This window comes from Phoca vitulina, unplaced genomic scaffold, assembly GCF_004348235.1.
Source record: "Phoca vitulina isolate PV1807 unplaced genomic scaffold, GSC_HSeal_1.0 scaffold4, whole genome shotgun sequence".
In the NCBI taxonomy this organism is placed as follows: Eukaryota; Metazoa; Chordata; class Mammalia; order Carnivora; family Phocidae; genus Phoca; species Phoca vitulina.
The window spans coordinates 51503442-51526937 of NW_022589707.1; the positions used below are offsets into that span (position 1 = coordinate 51503442).

Genomic DNA, 23496 nt, shown 5'->3' on the forward strand with positions numbered 1-23496 from the left:
AGGAATTGGTAGTTAGCATTGGCATCACTTAAATATAGAATGAGGTTTAAATGATGGTAGTGTCTCTGTTCATTTGTTCCAGACAGGTTTATTGAGTGCCTGTGATGTCAATTCTTCCAAATCAATCCATGAATTTAATGAAGTTCCACTTAAAATGCCAATAGAATTTTTCAAGTTTAGTTTAAATAGATTCATTAGAACAAATGTGAAAAATAGTTTAAAATTTTTGAAAAACAACTCACAAATCAAAAGTTGTTCTACAAGTTACTAGAATTTATTATGGTAGTATACTAATTATGACAACATGATAGAGTACAAGAATAGATACATACATCAGTGGGACAGAGTGGAGAGCCTGGAAACGGTGCAGATATGTCAAAGAATAGTGTGGAAAGTAGTGACTTTAAGTAATGGTATGGGAAGAACTGGGATCCATCCAGGGTAGGGAGGGAGGGTATAACATGAAATAATGACTTCATACCATATAGAAACTGAACTCCAGATGACTAAAGGAACAACTGAAAAGTCCTAGAAGAAAACACAGAAGGTTATTTTTATTTTTGTAGAATTCTGGAAGAAAACACAGAAGCTTATTTTTGTAGAATTCTGGTGAAGAAAACATTCATGAACAAGACCCAAAGGCAGAAGTAATAAAATAAAAGATAGCAGTATGCACAAAGTTACAATTGCTGTATGACAACATATAGGTAACAAAGTCGAAAAAAAATAAAGACTGAGAGAACATTTGCCATATACAGGAGCAAAATAAATATATATATGTAGAATACAAATAGCGTATAAATCAGTACAGAAAGACAATATAAAATCACATGCAACATATATTTAAAAATAAATCACACACTAAGAAAAACAAATGACTAATAAATGTATTGCAAAGATTTTCAAAGTCACTAGGGAAATGGAAATTAAGGCAAGATGTCATTTTTCCCAATAGGCTTAAAACTATCAACGATTGAGAGTATCCAGTGTTAACAAGAGTGAAAGACAATTTTGGAGGTGAATTTGGCAGCAACTATCAAAGCATAAATTTTACATACCGTTCAACAACATAATTCCACTGCTAGGAATTTATTTAATACAAAATGTGCACAAGTGTACGAGATATTTATACCATGATGTTCATTGTTGCATTAAATTTATTAGCTAAAACTGGAAAACTACACTTAATTGCACAACGGTGGAGAAACAGTTAAGTAAGTTATAATGGTGTGCTGGTCCTTGGTTGGCTTTTTCCTTGGATGCGTTCCTCCCCTTCTTCCCTGTTCTGTATTCCCTCCAGGCCAGAGACTTCGTCTCCTAGGCTTTTCTTTTAACTGGCTTTGACTCACTTAGGCCAATGGGAGGTATTGCTGGGAGATTGGTTGGCTGTAAGAAGGGAGTAGCCATCATACTCTTTTCTAATCGTCTTAGATTTGTTACTGTTTTGGGGGGTTTGTTCCATGGCCGATGATCTTCTTAGGCCCATTGTGGTTCAGACCTTCCATGTGTGACCCAGTCCCTGAGCAGCATTAACACACCCTCCTTTTTTTTGTCCCTATAGCTTAAAGATGCTAGTGACTTCCTATTGATATTAATCCCTAGATTTCTTCTTTCTTCTCATTTGATTTTTCACTTCTTTTATAATTTCTGTAACTGATTCTTTGTATTAATGTTCTGCTACTTTAACTACTTAAAATGATTTTGTATTACTTCTTGGAATGTACACACATATGCACACATAGACCTCTGCAGCCAGTGTGGCGGGGGGGAGGCTGTCTAACCACATGCTCAGTGGAGCAAACGTCTCATAAGTTGATGACTCCACAATAACTCAGGTTGTGCCACTTTTCCAATGCTCACTTCCACAAATAAATGTCAGGTTTTTTTCAAGATGAAGCACCATACTTATTCCTAACCATGTAACATGCATGTGTAAAAGTGTAGTATAATTTTTATTAGGTCTCGATCTTCTTTTTTTTTCCTTATGGATCATTACAAAGTTTTTGAGTATTGTACCCAAATCCCATTTTTCTCATAAGCCTCATAGTTTTTATTGCACAACTTTGCAAACTATCCTGATTTTTAGCAGTTTGTATGTCATGTAACAGCAGAATTGACTATTCATACACCAAAATGTTAATAGTGTCTCTGGGTAGCAGTTTATTTATTGTTTATCTACAGTTTCTATTTTTTCCTAAAATAATCATGTATTGATAATTTAATGAAATTTACATAAACATGTTTAAAAGATGAGTTGGTAGCTAAAGGGTGATCATAGCCATTCTAGGTGAAGGGCTGAGGCTGTTCAGGAAACCCCCTCATTCACTGGTGATGCAATCAATGAAGTGCCCTCTAATCTCCCTGAAAGGCATAATCAACTTAGGCTCCTCCTGCAAAACACAGATCCAGTCTTGCAGCAACATCTTGGCAGCTTCTTCAATCAGAGAGTCCCCATAAGTGCTCAGAAGAATACGCATGTGATCAGTCAAGGTTCCACTAAACATGGTAGATCATGTAACAAGCCAAATGCCTCTAAATTGGTTGGCAAACATTCAGAAGTTAACACCATACAAATCCAGAAATCTATAGGCAATAACCAGTGTGATACAGTCAGTGCTTACTGCCTTTGAAGCTTAGTCTTACTGAGATTAGAGCACCCTGTCCTTGCAGAAAATAGGACTCTGTGAGGAGACGACACACAGAACACAATGTGAATTTCAAAGAAAAAAAAAAAAAAAGAATTTTCCTTTTGTGATCTGAGTCTTGAATTGCAGTCCACTTTTTCAGAGTGAACTTTCACCTGTTAGCACTTTTTTCTTCCCCTTTCTAAGGCTGTATCATGTTTTTGTTTTGTTTGTTTTTCTGTCTTTCTTTCTTTCTTTCTTTCCTTTCTTTCTTTCTTCTTTTCTTTTTCTTTTTCTTTTTTTTTTGATGTTAAGTTACTCCACCTACAATCAAACTCCAGTGTTTATCTTTGATTCCTCCCCTTTCCCTCCCTCACGTGTCCTACACCCACTGAACTCTGAACTCTTTCTTGGTGCCTGTGTTTTCCTGTCTCTCTACACAGAATCCTCTGTTGGCTGTGTTCTCCGTGGAGCTTTGTTTCTAGCTGTTCTCTGACTAAGGGCTTGTTCTGTGCAGTTCAGCTCTTTGTTCAGCCTCTGGATTCAACCACTGAATCACAAATATTCTCCAGCTGGGAATCAGACAAGGGCAGACATGAACCCAGAAGCCCAACAGGATGTTTCAGTTTCCCAGGGAATTCGCATGATCTTTTATATGATGAAGCCCAATGAAACGTCATTCCAAACCCTGGAAGAGGTGCCTGATTATGTAAAGCAGGTGAGACTATCTGGGAAAAGGCCACTGTTGCTTTTGTCTTAATAAGAAGTACGTTAAACACATCCTGGGGTTTTGTTCACTTTCGTTCTTCAAATTATTAAATTCTAATAAAAAATAATTCAGCTTTATAAAGGCACAGAGCAACATTAGAATTTCTACTTGAATTGAATTTCTGTACAATATCAATAACCAGTTTCTCCTACTAAACTCTTCTCCTTGGATATGTCACTACAGAATATGATAAAGCTTTACAAAGTTTTCCTAGACCACAGTGGTGTTACAAATTTAGTTGTCAGAAGCTCAGTGTCAAATGGTTATATGACATCAGTAAACTTTGTAACAATTTTGGTTTTAAAGGGCAAACCACCTCCCAGGAAACTATTTCCTCTTCAATTTGGTAGAGTAGTTCTGCAGAATGGATACAGAGCTGACTGAGTCCAACTCTGACTTCCTAAGTTTGAACTTGAACCAAGTTTTCTTTGAAATTCTGAAGTGTTCAGAGGTACTTTTTACTTCTGGTTCCTGGCTATGATTAGAAGTGGAAATATCCAGAATTAGAACTTGAATACCTAAGTTCCCCACCCTGTCAAAGTTGTTCCTATAACACTTACTAGTTCAGACCAGAAATAAGGGGGAAAAAAATGACATCAGAGAATATGTTCTTGGGACTTCAGTTTAGAAAACTTCAGAACTCATGACCAGCTTCCAAGTGAGTAAAACCTAACTTTTTCAGGATTTGATATTATTCCTTCCCTAGTTTTTTAAGAAGAAAAATGTGGTACTCACATCTTCATAAATCATTATTTTTCTATTTTAACACCAAACTTTGCTCAGTATTTATCATCTGTAGTGGAGCCTAAAAACACTTATTATAGCACAAAACTAAGTCTGAGTGAATAAAATTTGAATGATGTTTTAAATACACATTTTAAATGATCATATTCTCTGAAATACTTGGAAGAAAATGCTTTGTTCCTACAGTTTCAATTTTGTCATTCCTGCAATTCTAATATGAGTAACTAGAAATATGTGTATCCTAAGTGAAGCCTTTCAAAGAGGATCTGTCTTAATCATGGAGATAATAAACATCTGATTATTGAACTTATTTTAAAATGTATTTTTTTTTAGATCTAACTCAAAACTCACCCCCCCCCCCAGCTTATTGTTTTCTTGGCAGAATTATCATGGTTACATCTATGGTTATATTTCATTTCCAAATTGGATGATAGATTTTGAGCACCTGTTTAGTATATGTCTGAAATAATCAGATTTCTTTGCCTGTTGGGAGGAAATGATCCTCTAGGATAAGTATATACCTTCTCCTGCTATGAGATGTCACTCTGGGCCTCCCTCTTCTGGAATGACTAATCAGGAAATGTGGAAGAATTTCATACCAAGCACAATAGCATCTTTTTTGTGCCATTTCCTTTTCCAGGCAACCCCATTTTTCATTTCCTTAATGCTTCTTGAACTGGTCGTCAGCTGGATTCTCAAAGGGAAACCACCAGGTCGTTTGGATGATGCATTGACATCAATATCAGCCGGCATTTTTTCTCGGCTTCCAAGGTGAGTTAGTTGTTAGCCACACTGAGTGAATAAACTGAAATTCTCTAAATAAGATGGAAAAGGAACCCACTGTATGGGAAGTTAGTCTGTTTTCACATATCTACATATACCCCCAAAGTATCCAGTTACTGTCATTATTTAAATTCTTGATATTTCGTTCACCGTGGATTTGTTTTTGTATTCATTGTTAAAGATAATTGCTCTAAATATTATTTATCTTGATTACTGATTTTATTTCTGCCCCCTTAAATTTTGTGCCCAAGGTAACTGCTTCACTTGCCTTACCCTAGTCCCAACCCTGAGTTATGGTCTAGTTATCTACTGGGAAGTTAATTTTGCCTCCGCCAGATTCCCATGCTATGCAATCTGGGGTACAGACACTCTCTAGTAAAGATCACAGAAAGCTTTGAATTACTGCGTGGTCTCCCGAGTGGTCTCTAGTCCTGTTTCTAGTGCTACTTCATTTTTAGCCAAACATTTCCATAATGTGGATCTGGTGAAAATTCTTTACATGTTCCATGTTGCCTAAGGATAATGTTTGAATTTTTTTCCTGATCTATAGAAGCCTTTGTCTCTCTACCCTTACTTTTTCTCCCTTCATTCTCCTTCTGCCTTTGCAATATTTCTTCCTTCATACTCTACTGCTTGCCATTGCCCAGATGTCCCACATGCGTCCCTCTGCTTGGAAGGCCATTCATGTGGCTAACTCTGATTCATTTCTTAAGTCTAAGCATGGACTTCTCTTGAAGAGTCACACTATGCAGCAAATCTTCTCTGTCCTCCAACACTGCTTTAGGCATCACTTCACTATGGTCCCATGGAATCTTGTGCTTACCCCAGATACAGAATGTCACAGGGCATTATGCTTACCTGTTTTTTTCCCCAGTCCTTCCTGATAAATTTCATGCAACTTGAGAGCAAGAGGGATCTTTCTTCATAATTTTAACTCCTATGCCTGGAATGATGTCTGGTATATCCTAGATTTTTTTTAAATTTAATATTTTTATAGTGTTATATTGATGATAAGATGAGATGATGAAGGAACAAAACAGTAAACAATAAATGACCTACTACTTTTTAGAAAGAGTAAATTATAATGTAGGCAGAGCAGAAAGCAATGCATGGGAGGCTCTTCAGTGCATGAGACTTTACCAAAGGGGCAGAGGGTGAGGGAAGATTCCCTTAGAACTCTGTGCTCTGCATTGCTGAACTCTGTGCTCTGCTACTTCCCACCCATTGCTTCTTTTACTTTTTTAAGAGCTTTACTTCTGACCAGTGCTCATTGCTTTGGAATGTTTCTGTGAACTACTCAGTGGGAAACCAAGGTGGATTTTTAAAAATAAAAACTTAAAGATAACTGAGAAAAGGTAGAATAATTTTATACACTTGCATAAAATTGTTTAGATAGGAAGTAAACCTAAGAGTAAAACTTCTTTCATAAATGTTACCGTGGAAAAGTAGGCTAATGGGTATTAAATAATAATAGTAATAATTTTGATAATCATCATAATAATGACTCTGAAAATCTCATATGGTTGCACATTGCTGTCAGAATCAGAGGATAATATCCCAAGTTATTGGCAGTTAATTCCCCTAATATGCTAAATAAGAGTTTATAAAATTATACATAAGTTCCTCTATTTCATGTCTCCCTTGAGCAGAATTGAGCAAGAAATATATTCAGCATACTGAAAGGATATGTAGATTTGATTATTGAAAACTACCCAGTTGGTTACTGTAGTTTATTTTGAGGAAGTTAAGTGTACAAGTTCATGGAAATCAGACAGTTGATGAACTGTAAGAATAACTTGATAATTGAGAGGTGCCCTGCAGGTACAATTAGGGATCCCATATTTTGTTGAGCTGGAATGAATTTATTAAGAACTCAAGGAGACATCAAGTTGAGTGAATGCTTCAGCAAGACTTTTACTTTTTCAGGTTGGACTTTGGTCACAAGTGGAATTAGATTATTCTCTTATCATAACATGATAACTACTAGAAATAGAAACTGCATCCTTAGTACTATATTTCTGCTCAGCAGTGTGATAAAAAGGGCACAGAGTTTTAACAGGTACACAAGAATCAAATATATATATGATTACTAAAAGAGGAGAGGGAGGGAGACAGGGAGAGAGAGAGGGGGAGGGGGAGAGGGAGAGGGAGAGGGAGAGAAAGTGAGAGACCAAAACAAAGCAGTCCTTCTGGGATGGAAACATGCAGCGCCTTTCCTTCACAGCCCACTCCCCAGAACACTCTTTAAGCTGACACAATCTGTTCACCCTGGTGCCCTTTGAAAGAAGTTGTGAACTTGAATGTGGATCATATTTTTCCATAGTTGTATTTTGAACGGGAACAGCAAATTGCTTGTTGTTGTTGTTTTTGTAGGTGTGGCCAGCAATTCTAAATTATGAAATGTGGATAATTTTGTAAGTTTTGCAAGGATTTTATCTTTTATAACCTTTTACCTAAAGCATTTCAGCAAAGCAAATTATCTGAAAAAGACATTTTAAAATATTTTCATTTATTTTGTTCCTATTAAGCACGTGCGCGCGCGCACACACACAGGCGCGGAGAAGGAAAGCAGATCCATAGGATCAACTCCACTCAGTCCCCTTTCAGCAAAAGACAGGAACTCTTAAAACAATATTTCAGCATCAGGGGGAATCCTCATGCAAATCATTAACAGCTGAAGGTTAGATTAACACGGCACTGATCATATCCTCTCCAAGGGACTAATTTCATTTTCTACACCAGCAACAGGGGCTTGCCAAATTCTTAAAATACATAATTGTGAGGAAAATGGTACTATACCATTTATTAGTCTGCTTGTGAGGAATTACACTTTGGATAATAATTCCAAGTAGGCATGTGGCCTCTGACAAAAGAAGTTGTGGAAATCAAAGTGAAACCATGAACATGTTTTTCCACTTTGCCTTTCATGTAATGGAAATGCTGTATGCAGACTTCGAGGAAAAACAATGTTTGTTTGAGGATCTCAATTTCATTAATGCATAAAATTCAAAATATCTTGAAGATTAGTAGCATACTTAGCACATTGATAGAAAAGATACATACTGTGTCTTTCAAATATTTATATAAGGGAAAATATTAATCATAGACAAGATTATATCTTGTTTATAAGTCTGTCAGACAGCCCATGACGTGTAATAAAAGTCCATCTGGCCTAAGAACCAGATTCTGGGCAGACCTGCATCTGTTTTGTTCTTCTGGAATCTAGTAGGCAGACTCTTCCTCGTTAGAATCTAGTTCTGAAGTTATAGACAGATATTTTTATTTATCATAGTTAAATGCAGTGGAGCATATGTAGATAATCTGCCTTTCTATCAATTACTTGCATATGTGACTATAAAAATTAAACTTAACAAAATACTTACTAAATCTACTTTTAAAAAATCTATCTAAAACTTGTGAAATATCCTGCTACCGACTTAAATGCTAATGAGTGAAAAATAATCACATCTCTTTTTTTTTTTTTCCTGCTTATTTAAGCAGAACTCAATTTCCAATCCTTCATTAGAAAACCAGGACCTCAATTTGTTACTTCCTTCCAATGTTTCTGCTTCCATAAATTGCATCCTCCCCAGAGAAATTTTATTCCCGATATAAATATCTACAGTGTGTTTGTTTTTAATGGGTTCATTTAGTCTGTTGAAACAGCAGATTATAAATCAAATTGCAATAGGTTGAGGGATAATTTAAGTAGGTAAATTTTCAAATAAGTTGGGGACACTCCACTTTTAATACATATGGGTTGTTGCCAATTTTTACTATGGAGCTAGCTCCACAATGTTGAAACATACATAGGCACCGTTTTACTGGCCATGACTGCCATGGAATTTTCCATTCCTGACAAGAAAGTTTCAATTCATTAAAAAAAAAAATTAAAGAGGAGGAAATTAAACTTCTTTAAAATACTTTGACTCCTTGGGGTGGGATTGGAGAATAAAGGAAAATTGTATACTGGGTTTTTATACTAGACCGTAGTATCAGCAGTAGTACTGCCTTTGGCGACATCAGACTACTAACAGATCAGTGCCTGTCATGTTGGATGAGGACTTGAAGCAATAGCTATTCATTGTCCAGATAAGATATAAATGCATTTATGTAATATTAATAATGATATTTTACTATTACTATTACTATATTAATGTAACTTTTTATTAACACTCCAGGGGAAGAAAATACATTTTTAAAACTTGTTGGTTTGTTAATTATATTTGCTATGGAGAAGGCTTCATTTCCTCTTAACTTTTACCTCAGACTTTATAAATAGACTTTGTCTTTGTTGTTAATTGTGGAACTTCAGAGATTGCTATTAGACTAACCTTCCCTAATGATGCAAGCAAGCTTCCTTGCACTTGCTCAATAGAGAAATGGAATTACTTCAAGTAATTTACTTCGTGCAAAGTAAAGAATGTAGCAAATTTGCTTCTTCCAAATTTACTACGTTGTATTTATAAAGGTCTATGGTTTTTGTGGTTGTTATAAAAAGAAATTAAGTGATTGCTTCATCAATGTAACGTCATTTCACAGTAAGAAAAAGCAGTACAGATGTTATCTGTCTTCAGGAGGTAAAGGTTGTATTACGTATTCTGTTAATACGGAGCGAAAATCAATATTCCACTAGATGGAGCAAAAGTGGCAGTAGCTTTACAGATAGGGCAAGTCCCTGGACTAGGTTTAAGAGATTTTGAAATAAATAAACAATAAAATTTCTTGGAAAAAATCGGTATGTACTAGTCCAACTATATTTGTTTATAACTTCGTGAAGTTTGAAAGGAGATGTAGAATGATCCCATTCAAATATTGGTTTATTTTCTGATTTATAAGACAGCATTATTAGAAACAAAAATGTCCTATTGATTTTCTTCAATTTTGCATTATCTGGCCAAATCAGACAGTACACACAGTTCTAATGACAATGATGAAATAGTATAAATTGGCAGATATCCATGAGTACTGAGTACAAAATTTCACTTCGAAAGTCTCTTTGAAATTTTAAGTTTAAAATAAGAGTATTACATCAAATTTCACTTGATGAATGATTAGAGCATGGGAGTATTTGAGAGTTAGAGAATTTTAGGGTCCTTTTAGCCTAATTTTCTCATACCTTAAATTAGCCCTGAGATGCTGAAGGGTGGACAACATATCCAATGTTAACTTTCTGCTTTTGGTGATGGGTACATTCAAACTGAGATGACTTTGAGAACTGCATAGCTTTGTAATTCTCAATCTCCAATTAATATTTATTCTAATGCACTGATCCTTTTTAAGTCTCAACATTATAAATTAACTTCATCTTTTTTAAAACTTCACAATCAGTCCAGGCATAGCAATTTCGTACCTCGCCAGATTTTATAGTAACTGAACATTGACAGGACAATTTTCTAGTTTTGAGAGAAATGTTATAAAAAAATGCCACCTTTCGTTTACCAAAGACATACCTCAGACACAAGAGAAAGTAACTCTTTGGGGAGAAATTATGAAGAAAAAACGACAATGGGAGGAAAGCCTCTATAAAGGCAGGTTGCTGATTAGAGGATTCTCATGTCTCCTTATATTTAGGCCATTTTCTTTGTCTTGCATTCAAACTTATTGAGTAAAAAGGATCTAGTATTTGGTATGCAAAACCCCTCTGCCTCCCAAAATTTCATCTCCACATGATAAAGTAAGCTCACTACATTCATACATATTACATATGTCTCTTCCCACAGGATGGAGTTTAGAGAGTTGAAGTTTGAATTCCACAGTGCAGAGTCATATGCTGGGGGTCAGGGCTGGGAGAGGACAGAGGAATTGGGAAGAAAAAGAGGAAGGAGCTTTGGTTTATGATTCAGGGTCTGGTGGGAACATTTTTGAAAATGTAGGTGCTATTTCCTGCAATCAAGGGCTTTCCAGAGCTTGATAATCATTTCCCAGCTGTATCCCTTTGCTGAATTGTTTTTAGTTGTGGGCACTTCATGGCTGTTTTTTCCCATTTATAATGGAAGAGGATCATATTCATCTTGCTGATAGAAAGCAGGGAATTTAACTCCCACAGCTTTTCCCCTCTTTCCCTTTGCTTTGGGGAAGGTTTGGCTTCTTGCTAAAGTGTGAAAAAAAAAAAGTCTTGACTGTAGTATGTCAGGCATATTTCAGCTCGATTTGTGTCAACCCTAATAAGTAAGTTGACAGAGTAATAAATTGGTTGTCTGCTCAAGACCTGGCACCTGTACAGGAAATAAAAAAGTATTTCAATTGCAGGCAGGTTCTCTTTGTTTTGTAAGTGGAAGTTTTCCAGGGCCCCTCTTTCTTTTATTAAAGTCTTAGTGTCTTTAAAGCCTATTTCAACTGTCTGTGGAACTGACAAACGAGATAGCACCTTTTAAAACAAGGTTCTGAATGGATGGCACATTGGTGAGCCAGGTGATTCTGAGTGCCTTGTTCACCAGTGTGTCCTCCCCGTCTCGTGTTGTACCTGGCACCCAGCAGACCCTTAACTTGAATTTATTGAATGATTCAGTGAATCCGTAAGTGGATCTGCCTTAACAGCATGTACTAAAGCTTATGTAAAAAGCTATAGATGATTTCAACTTTCTGTTATACTTTCTAAGTTTCATTTTTTTTTTTTCCTCCTGGATCAGTCTTTTTTAGGGTTATTGAGTGGGACAATTTTGTCCCTCAAGAGATATGTAGACATTCTGTTGTCATAAGGGGGTTGCAGGGCTGTGCTACCAGTACCTAGTAAATAGAGACCCAGGGGGCACCTGGGTGGCTCAGTCAGTTAAGCATCTGACTCTTGCTTTCGGCTCAGGTCATGATCTCAGGTTGTGGGATTGAACCCTGCACCAGGCTCCATGTTCAGTGAGGAGTCTGCTTGGAATTCTCTCTCTCCCTTTCTATCTGCCCCTCCCCTGCTCTCCCTCCCTCTCTTTCTCTCTCTCTAAAATAAATAAATAAATCTTTTAAAAAAATAGAGACGCAGAGATGCTGCTAAGCATTCTACAATTCACAGGACAGGCCCTCACAACAAAGAATTATATGGCCCAAATGGGAATAATACCAAAGTTTAGAACCCCTATTTTAGAAAAATTGTTAGATTGAACCAAACAAAATTGATATTATTCACTATTTTTTTAACCTAAGAGTTGAATTTTATATGGTTAATCCTCTATTAATGGATACTAGGGATCAATCTTGAGATTTCATAATTTGAGTAACTGTTTCCATGGAACAGACCCCAACAACAAAGCACAATCTTGAATAAATGTCAGCAGTGACACTGTTAAGAAGCCCTTGTCTAAGCATATGAAAGTTGCCAACCAAGCTAACATGCTTTAAGATAAAATTTGTTCTGTCCCCACCTTGATAAATGTTATGTATTAGTTTGTCATGATTGCAGATCTGCTTTTTTAAGGCTCAAGTGAAGTTGCTTTGATCTAAGAGTAAATTTCTTTACATTGAGGAAGCCTTGTCAGGACAATGTCATCATAATTGCTGTGCTACTGAGTGTTTTCGATATAAACATAATATGTAATGGACATTTAACCTTTAAATATCAAGAATTTGTGAGGACTTAAAGCAAACATTCAGCCTGCGCAAGGCTACTCTTTGCTGACCTAAATCGCTCACTGAAGACCGTGGGACATGAGCTCCTGCCATGGCACGGCTACTCTTTGCTGGCAGTGGTGGAAACCGTGCAGCCGCCCCATGAAAGAAATCATCTTGCCCACCAACACTGGTGCCTTTGTTCTGCCAGCAAAACTTTCAATTTGTGCTGGCAGCTAGACATCAGTTCTTGGTTGGCTCAGCTAATTCTCCCAAGAACCAACCCATAGAAAGGGTTCACTAAATCTGGACTTTATTTCTTCCATCTCCCCTTCGCCTAAAACAATAGTGTAATTAATCTGTCACTGGTTTGGAGTTTTTATTTATTTACTGACTTATTAAGAGGCATGATCCTGTATGCTACTGGCTTGTGAGATATTATTATTATAAATTATAATTCCCACAGTAAACCTGCCTTAAATAAATTATTAGCAAAGACAGTCTCTGAGCATAATTTGCCATGAGCACAATAATAAATAACATGGATAACAAACTGGATAACAAGTTTTACATTTTGAGTTTTTGGATTCCTCAGAGTTCCAGAACAGTGTGGGAGTCCCTGGCCCATAGCCTGTTCTATCTCATGACAGACCCCAAACTCTTGTATGTGAACATCCCAGAATGCTTGTCCCAGTTCTGTCTGCCTATCTAAAACAGCCACTCTGGATTACCTTGTCATGTATAATAGTTTACACACCTGCATAGGTTGGCTCTCTGGAGGACTGGACCAAGAAAGAGGCCCATGCAGTTCCTACAAGCAGCCCAGAGCCATTTTGATAGGGATTCTGAAATATCCAGGGCATGGCCTGGGTTGTGACAGGAATTCTGCATAGGCAGTTTCCTTTGGTCAAGACTCACACTCAGGGACAAAACTGCTCTTTCTAGCCATATAATTGTTGGAGAAGATCATTGAGAGGATGTATCCACTGGGTGACCCTCGAACAGGACTCGGGCAATCAGAGTCTCCTTACCTTTCTGCTGTCCTTGGAATGTATATTCTGCTACTATTCCCGTACTAGCAGCTGTTTTAAGGATGAAGCCTTCAGAGAGTAAGGTGTTGAGATCATCTGGACTGAATATGTGACTAGCAGGCAGGTACAGAGATCTACTTATCTTGAGCTGCCCAAGACAAGCCTTCTATGTAAATTTCTTTGCTTATTAAAACTACCACCCACCATTCTGGAGTGGTTTGCCACTTTCTTTGGTTTCTCCTTGCTCTCCACATAGAGGGGCTAATTTAAGAACCAACAATAATATCAAATTGAAAATTGGGTTTTAAGATCTGATAATGAGTAGTCCTTTTCAAAAATGTAGGCATTTGACATTTCTATTCATTATTTGTATTAATGCTGTTGTGAAGTGACCTGGTGTTTTATGTCACAGATTAATAACTTGAAGCATTCAACATATGAGACAATTTTAATGTTATTAAATCATAGTTACAGTCATATCATAAGGTTAAAAGTAGATTAAAATTAAAGGCCCATATCTTCAAAAGACTCAGTTACATGCTAATTCATACATACTCACTGTGTAGAGGGAAATACTACTAAAATGGTGAATTTTAATAACATACCAATTTGAGCTTCTTCAGCTTTTATTTAAAATTAGAATGTTTAACAATTTCCTCATTTGTTCATGGTTTATAAATGAATCTTTATTAAATAGAATGATTGATTTATTTTACATATTAATGATAAATATAAAAGAAAACGTCCATTCAACCAAATTTATAGAAGTGATAAAGGAATTCTTATCTTTAGTTTAAACTTAAATTTGATCACAGATAATTCCAAGAGAAAATGTTACACTTAATAAAATTGAAGTATATGATGTATTTTTTGGAAAGTTCTTGAAATAATAATGTACAGAAACTTGGAAGCATAGGTGGCAAGGCATATTCTGGTGTCTGGGTTTTAAAAACAATTATTTCTTTTAACTAGATTTTGAAAAAAATTTTTTTTAAAGATTTATTTGAGAGAGAGAGAGTGAGCGTGAGAGAGAAAGCATGAGCAGGGGGGAGAGGCAGAGGGAGAGGGAGAAGCAGACTACACTGAGCAGGGAGCCCAATGCGGGGCTCCCATCCCAGGACCCTGGGATCATGACCTGAGCTGAAGGCAGATGCTTAACTGACTGAGCCACCCAGGTGCCCCTAAAAGATTTGTTTTAAAATAGATGCCTAGTTGACATACAGTGTTTTATATTCGTTTCAGTTGTATAACATAGTGATTCTGCAGTTCTATATATTATGCAGTGCTCACCATGATAAGTGTAGTTACCGTCTGTCTCCATACACAGTTATTACAGTATTATTGGCTGTATTTCCTATGCTGTAGTTTTCATCCCCTGACATTTATTTTATAACTAGAAGTTTAAATTAAATCTCAATCCCCTTCACCTATTTCATCCATCCCCCCAACCGCCGCTGCTGGCAACCACTAGTTTGTTTTCTGTATTTATGAATCTTTTTTAAAAGTTTTGTTTATTTTGTTTTTTAGATTCCACATGTAAGTGAAATCATGTAGTATTTGTCTTTCTCTATCTAATTTATTTCATTAAACATTGTCCTCTCTAGGTCCATCTGTGGTTGTCCCAAATGGCAAGATCTCATTCTTTTTATGGTCCTGTAATATTCCGTTGTATATATTTACCACAACTTTTAAGATTTTATTTATTTATTTGAGAGAGAGAGCAGAGTGAGAGAGAGAGTACAAGTGGGGTGGGGAGGGGCAGAGGGAGAGGGAGAAGCAGACTAACCACTGAGCAGGTAGCCCGATGCGGGGCTCAATTCCAGAACCCTGGGATTATGACCTGAGCCAAAGGCAGACGTTTAACCAACTGAGTCACTCAGTTGCCCCTATTTACCACATTATGTTTATCCTTTCATCTACTGATGGACACTTGGGTTTTTTCCATATCTCATCTATTGAAAGTAAAGCTGCAATAAACAAAGGGATACATGTATGTTTTCAAATTAGTGTTTTCATTTTCTTTGGTGAGTACCCAACAGTGGACTTACTAGATCATATGGCATTTCTATTTTTAATTTTTTGAGGAACTGCCATACTGTTTTTTACAGTGGCTGTGCCAATTTACATTCCAGCCAACAGTACACGAAGGTTCCCTTTTTTCCACATACTCACCAACACCTATTTCTCATCTTCTCAACCATAGCACTCTGAGGGATGCCTCAGTGGCTCAGTTGGTTAAGCATCTGCCTTCAGCTCAGGTCATGATCCCAGGGTCCTGGAATCGAGTCCCACATCAGGCTCTTTGTTCAGGAGGGAGCCTGCTTCTCCCTCTGCCTGCAGCTCCCCCCTGCTTGGGCTCTCTCTCCTTCGCTGACGTGAACAAATAAGACGTTTAAAAAAAAAAAAAATAGCGCTCTGGTATAATGTGATACCTATTGTGGTAACTAGGTTTTTATACTTTATTTCTAGGAACACATTATTCCCTTATATCTTGAGAGTTGTAATTTATATTACTACAAGAATTATTGAAATGCTATGAGAATCCAATTTGTGATCCTAACTCTAACATCTAAAAACATAAAAGTATGTGTATATGTGTGTGTGCCAAAGACAGAAGGAGGGAATAGAGAGAAATAAAGAGAAGAGTTAGCCAGAAGCAACTTTAATCTAAAGGCAAATTTTATGGGATTAACATATTTTAAGGCAGTAGGCATTTCTGCAGTCCCCTTTAAACTTTATACCTTTTACAGTTCCTTTATAAAGCACCCTTATTGTGCTCTTCATTAAGATTTGTAAAGGAAAGTCACCGAAAGTAAGTTGTAGCTTTGTCATATTTATGTTGAATGGGTTCCATGGAAGTATTTTAAGAGACATTAAAAAAAAGAATGGCATCCTAAATTCCATGAAATTGAGAGTGTAAATAGCTGGCATTCATGATAACTATGAGGCACCATGTGAAATTGAGCCTTTTAAACGGTAGGATAGGACAGTGAGAAAAAAAGAAGAGAGAAAGAATTTTATTTTTATATATGAATACCCTAATTTTTAAATGTTACCTAAAATGTTTTAGCATAATTTTACACTTAAAATGTGGTATAATCATTGTCTGTGAATTTTATTTTTCCAGCTTGTTTTCCAGGAGCATCGAACTGACCACTTACATTTATATCTGGGAGAACTACAGGCTCCTCAGTTTGCCTTGGCATTCTCCATGGACTTGGTATTTAACTTTCTTAGGAGTTGATTTTGGCTACTACTGGTTCCATCGCATGGCCCATGGTAAGTTGCAAATCAAGGTTTTATTGATAATTTATGTTGAGTTGTGTTTTGCTCATAGTAGGTATTCAGTAAATACTGAATGAATGAATAAATGAATAACATGGCTTATTTTATAGCCTATAAAGATTAATGATGAAAGTTTCGTTTGAAATTTAAGTGGAAACAATCTAGTCATTTTTGAAAAAAAGTGAAATTATTAGAGATACATTTTTCACACCTCTACCAATGGGTTTATTTTAGGGAGAAATACCTCTCCCTAAAATAAATGTTACCTAAAATGTTACCTCTTGTATCTAACTTGTTAAAAAGTTGAGAAAGTGATGACTGTGGCATTACTCTTTAATATACTGCCTTCCATTTTTCTTATTATGACATGCTTGGTAGAGTCTACAGACTCTTGCACATAATATCAGACTTCACATCACAGTTATCAGTGGTCATTCAGAAGAGCTCTGGAATCCTAGGTAATGTGTGCTGTCACACACAAGCTTGATGCAGGTTCTTGGCAGTAAGTCCACATTGCAAATGAAAATGCAATCATCTAGGCACTAACCATAATGCATTTCAGTATTACCATAGTTTTGCAAAATTTCTCATCTAATATAAAGCCCTCTTACTGCCCTGGTTCACTGAATCTGCTTTTTGGGACTCGTAGCTGTACGTTCCAAAGAAATGTTTTGTTATGAAAAGGGAAATGGAAGAACAGGAAACAATCTAAACCTCTGTAGGGCTAAGTCGAGATTGGAGAATGATTGTAAAGGTAAGGTGAGCAAGTGGTCTCTAAGGAGGAAGAGCATGCAAAAGCATTTCTGAAGGGAAATGGGGGAAAGTACTAATTTTGAAAACCTACTGAAGAGTAGAACTGAGCATTTCAGTGGGTGGTTGGGTTGAGTGGGTGGGGAGGAAGGAAGGAAGAGGAAGAAATCTGGAATAATAATACAAAGTAGATGGGAGATGGCAAGGAGACCTGAGATCAGGGTGAATAACCGAGCAATGTGTGTAGGAGTATGGTGACCAAACATCCTTCCCAAAAAAGGATGAAGGAAATAGGAGCAACATAGGCAAACATTATGCTTAAGGCAGCGAAATTTTAAATGCAGCATTATTTTTGTTAAGTATTTTAAACATGTACATATAATGAAACTATAAAGAATGTTAATTCATTGAAACAATTTGAAGGGAATATATAAATTAGAAAAAGTTATTTATTTTGTGTGTGATAACCTTTGTCTTGGAAAATAATAGGTCAGCCCCTGACATCATTTCCTTGAGTATAAATGCAAGAGGATACTCCCAAATTGAACATGACTAGGAATAAAATATGGTCATGTAGTAAACTTTGTATTTTATTTCAAAATAGTAGTTTTCTCCCTAAAATAAACCCATTGGCAAGCTTCCTCATTTTCTATACAACAAACGGGTAATGCAGAAAGCATTTATGTTGTATTACTTAATTTCAGGAGCCTTCTAATATCACACTGTCCTGTACAGATGTGTTTGTGTGGGAAATCTGCAAATTCGCTTAATCTTTAAAAGCCCATTATAACAGGAAGCAAAGAACCAACAAAATATTACCAAATATAAAACTTTTAAAAATATATGTATTGTTAAGTGCTCTCAGTTAGGGAAGAGCAATAAAGTAAAATAATATATTAAATACATGGAATCGAGGCTGTTTAAAGTATGCTTCCCATTAGAAAATTTTGAGCCAAATCCAGTGGAGGCAGGCATTAAAAAAAATCTGAAAACCTTCTGGAAAAATACTCACCACCTTCAGGCTGTGAAGTCTAATCTAAATTGAAAGACTTTTGACTTGTGAGGGAAAGCTCATAGGAAAAAAATAAATTAGTAGTTGAATGTATCAACCTTCAATATGATAGCTGACTTCTAAATTTTATGTGGTAATAATATAAAATATTAAAATGGATTTTTAGAAACCTAGAAGTACACAGGAGTAAGAAAAAGTTATAATATCAAATTTCTTGAGGCTCTGGGGTTGCTGAGGTCATACTGATTAATTAGTCAAATTTATTTAACTGAGAAGTTTGAAGACTTCTAAAATTCTAATGTTGACCTAAAATATAAGAAAAATCCCTCTTTTCCTACTTAATGTGTTACTTTCCTTTCACTACTTGTAATAAAATAATAAACTAAAACTGCATTCCACATTTGTTGATATGTTAAATGCTATGAGTTTTGAAGAAACAATATATACTTTTTATTTTTACATGTATATAAACTATTTCTTTAGTAGTCCAAATTACTTTTAGGGTTTTTGTTGTTGTTGTTTTGTTGTTGTTATTTGGTTTGTATAAATGCAGAATTTTCTCACATTAAGAGTATGGAAAAGAGTTAATTCTCAAAAACTTGTATTCGATTTCTATTCCTGTACAAAAGAACAGAGGGATATTTGAGTCTCTTATGTTATCTAAATTTCATTCCCTTTTCCTCTGGAATAATGAGAAATGAGTTGCCAATTATTGTCAACTTACAGAAAAAGAAGAAGAGCACAATAACTTCTATAAAGTGCCTTGACATCGTTAGAAAGAAATGTAAAATGACACAATTAAACAGGTCTTAAATTAAAAGTAGCTTCTGGCACGCTTAGTCTCCAATACAAAAGGATACATTATTTTTGTTTGTCTTTCCTATTAGTTATACTAAACATGTAAAAAATCGAGTAAAGGTTTTTAAGGGAACACTTAAAATGTAAGTGATTACTACTTAGCAAGAGCAAGAATGAGCCTTCCAGAGTGCTAGTTATGGACTTGGGTCTTGTCTTGGGTGGTAGCTACATGAGTGCATGTACTTGTAAGAAACATGTTGAGTTGCGTACTTAAGATTTACATACTTTACCTAGAGTTCAAAAAAAGTTAAATTAGTAAACAATCCCACCAGTATGATTTCTTAGTGAATAGTTTGAAGTCAGAATGATATAATGATTAGCCCAATTTAGAAATAAGAACCAAGAAATTATTGTTTGTGACTGTAAGCATAAACACTTACCAGAGATGGATCCTACAGACATTTCTCCTTTGCAAGCTCACTTGATGTTAGGCTTTGTCAATTTAAAAGATTGGGAGGATACTGCAGAGCCAGAACAGCAGGGGCTTTGTTCCATTTTCCAGAGTGCTGTTTTTCACGTGGCACTTAGCAGATTGATGCCCAGGGATCTTGGTAGTATTCACCCCATAGTTTAGTTATAGCCTATGACTTTTGGTAGGGTCCTCTGCCCTCTGGGGGACCACATCAGAGGACTGCCTGTAATATACTCCCTCTGGGGTCTGTATACTCTAGCAAGTCTTTCTGTCTCCACCAGAGTTCCTGTGGTAGCCACAACCTCTCCAAAGATGTCTGACTCTTAGACTTGGCGGTTGTGGGGGGAGGGGAATTTTCCTAAATTCATACATGCCTGCTTTGTTCATTCTCTCTCAGCTCCATAGGCAATAACTGTCTTCATAGGTGTTACTTCTGTACCACTGAACTACTCCCTGTTTCCCTCTTTCAGTAGTTAACGCCTTTTTTTATCAATTAATAATTCATTATATTAACTTTTTCTTTTTCAAACTATTGGTGGGTTTTGTCTCCTGATTGGATTCTGACTGATAAAGTCAACCTCCCCACATATTATATAGGTTTGTAAATTGAAGTTCACCCTGACTATACCTTTAATATCCCATTCTGAGGCATTGATTGCACATTTAGGCTATAATATGATTTAGTTCATTTCTGGAATAAAGATGTTCATCCATAAAATTGTTATAAAAAGAATCTATAGAAACCCCTCAAACTCTTCATTCTTTTACTAAGCAAGTGAACTGTGTAGTTCAGTTTCTCTTTGTCTCTTTCGGTATCTAAATAAGGTGAGTGATCATAATTTTTGTGTAATTATTTACATTCATTCCTACAATTTTATGGTGATTAAGTGGGCCTCTGTGGATGACTTATTAAACTTCAGTTTTTTTTTTTCATTCCTTTCTGACTTTTAACAGGGGTTGAATTTAGACCATCTTCACTTCTACCAGTTTAAATAAATAAAATAAGCAGATGTATTGATTAAAAAGAATTTTATTTTTTGATAGTGAGGACTGTGGTCTCTGTTGAAGAATAGGTGATTTAAATTCAGCTACATTTATGTTTCTTTTTAAAAAAAATACCAGAACATACCTAATTTTTTGTAGCTCTTTGCTATATATTATATTTCACTCTTTATTTTGAAAACATAGTGTGATTTTATTCGTATTGGATCACTGAGGGTGACATCCAATGTGCGTTGGCCTAAGTTACAGTACTTCCTCTCACTCTTCCCATGATTTATTACTTTCTCTCAGTCCTTGGAGTCGTCATCATTCAGAACATCCGTGAGGGGAGCCTTGGAATTCCCATCAACTTACCTAAGACCTCCAATTTCTCATCATTACTTTCTACTAAAAAACATGTCACCTATATCAACCATTTTCCTGAGTTCATTTTAATGAAAGAAGCAGTCCTCTGCTTCTGATACTAAACATTTGTCCATAGGAGCACTTAAAATGTATATGTACTGAAAGATTACCATTATTTCCCCTCAGAAAGACCCATTTGAAGGAGTCTTCCTCTTAGAAATAGCTTATTTTTATCACCAGCAGTTATGGTCACCCTTAAAGCCACAGTCTGAATTTCCTTTGGTGTACTTAGATTCTATATGTGGGTGATATATGAAAAGCACATTTGAAACAAAGATTTGGGCCCTCATCCAGAGGCTAAAAGTATGGATGCATTGAGATATCAAACAGGCAAGTCATATACTTGATAATAAAGAATAAGAGTTTCAGGAATCTCCATCAGCCTATTTTTGAACATTGATACTGAAGTGTGGAAGTATTTCCAGGAATAGTTGGGAGCATTTGAGGATGGCTATGGTAATATTTTCCAGGGATTAAAAAAGCTGTGAAATGAGTAATCAAAATGAAACTGAAGGGCAAAGGAGTAAAGATTAATTTATGAGCCTTGGTCTGCTTGTGATGCTGCTTGAGACAGAGAATGTGCCCTATTTTCCCTTTAGTGCTAGGACTTAGTACACTTTGCCTCTCACATAGCAGAGAGAGCACTGAAATTTGTTTCAAGAAATATAGGCATAAAAATGTAGTGCAGCTATTTACCACACATATAACCTTGGGATTAACCTCTCTGAGATAGATTTTACTGGTTTTATTTACCTCTCAGTTTTGTAATGTTTACATGGAAAATGTTTGAAGAGTGCACGGACCAAGTAAAAATGAATAGATGATTGAATGAATGAATGCATGTGCCAACACTGAGAAAGCAAGATGGAGGCTTATGTGAAGATTTAGAGGTGTTTAAAATGGGCAGAGGAGAGAAAAACTTAAGTTTGGGGTGGCCTTCAGGTTTGTATTGAAATGATAGCCAAATATGATCTGGGAAAAGCACATTTTATCCCAAGTAATTTTGTTCAAAAGGAGAATTTGGAAAAAGCTCTTACTGTATGTATATGATACCTTAGCACAGCCATTCTAGGTCGTAAAAAGCCAAATTAAGTAGAATTCTATTCTCTTTCATTTATTAAACAATTGTAATTGTGACTGAATTTAATGTTATATATTAAAATAGCACAATGAGAAAAACTGCTCTGTGAATTACTAAGAGAAGTAACTAAGTGAAGATCCCTGGAAATATTATCAACTAACTTAGAGACTTTTTTACAGTTATAAACTTTTTATGCATGCATTAATTTTTTCAATAAATATTTAATGATCACCTATTTTATACTAACCCTATACTAGGTACCAGAGATACCTTTGTTAATAACAGATCTGGCCATTGATTGTTCATTCTACTATGGATTACAGATAGTAATAGTTATAAAAATAATAATAATAGGGGAAATACAAAGATGATTGTAGTGTGAACTCTGAAACTGACAAAAGAAACCCTGTCCTCATTGTCACTAATTCTTAAATTTCCTTATTTTTGAATATACTGATTAATTTTTCTCAAAGCAGTGTAGATAACACATGGGGTTCTGTTTAAAATGCAGATGATGCTAATAATAGTATTAATAACAATACTAATGGGCGCCTGGGTGGCTCAGTTGGTTAAGCAACTGCCTTCGGCTCAGGTCATGATCCTGGAGTCCCGGGATTGAGTCCCGCATCGGGCTCCCTGCTCGGCGGGGAGTCTGCTTCTCCCTCTGACCCTCCTCCCTCTCATGCTCTCTGTCTCTCATCCTCTCTCTCGCAAATAAATAAAATCTTAAAAAAAAAATAACAATGCTAATAATTAAAACTAAACTGTTATTGAAAGCTATTGGAGAATGTTTAAAAAGCATAGATTCTGGGGTCAGGTTATCTGATTTCAGTTCCTAGTGTTGCCACTTATTAACTGAGATTTGGCACAAATTAATCTGTCTTAATTTCTTCATCTACTAAATGGGATTAATACTATACACATGATAGGGTTTTTATAAAACTTAAATGAGCAAAAAGTTAGGACAGTGATTTGTACATTATAAATACTATTTGAGTATTACTGTTATTGAATTAATATTTATTACATTGCTAGGTGCTAGACTAGGTGCTTTATATTAATAATACAACATATTATATTATTTACTTCAAGAACAACCCTATGAACTAGGTATTCAGTTGTTCATCAGATATTAGGTGAGAAGCTACTAGTATACTAGGAATTCTAATCACTGAAAAAATAAATGCCACTGTCTTTGTGATCA

General features: G+C 35.9%; 1 protein-coding gene across 1 annotated transcript in view; it reads left to right on the forward strand.

Annotated features, from left to right (window-relative positions):
* The first annotated feature begins 3212 nt into the window (after positions 1-3212).
* LOC116630646 (alkylglycerol monooxygenase-like) overlaps positions 3213-23496 on the forward strand; it is a 36461-nt gene continuing 16177 nt past the window's right edge. The window contains exons 1-4 of the mRNA XM_032401313.1: positions 3213-3342; positions 4778-4908; positions 16615-16766; positions 17422-17526. Of these exons, the coding sequence (XP_032257204.1) occupies positions 3220-3342; positions 4778-4908; positions 16615-16766; positions 17422-17526 (511 nt within the window). The 5' untranslated portion in view covers positions 3213-3219. The remainder of the gene's footprint in view (positions 3343-4777; positions 4909-16614; positions 16767-17421; positions 17527-23496) is intronic.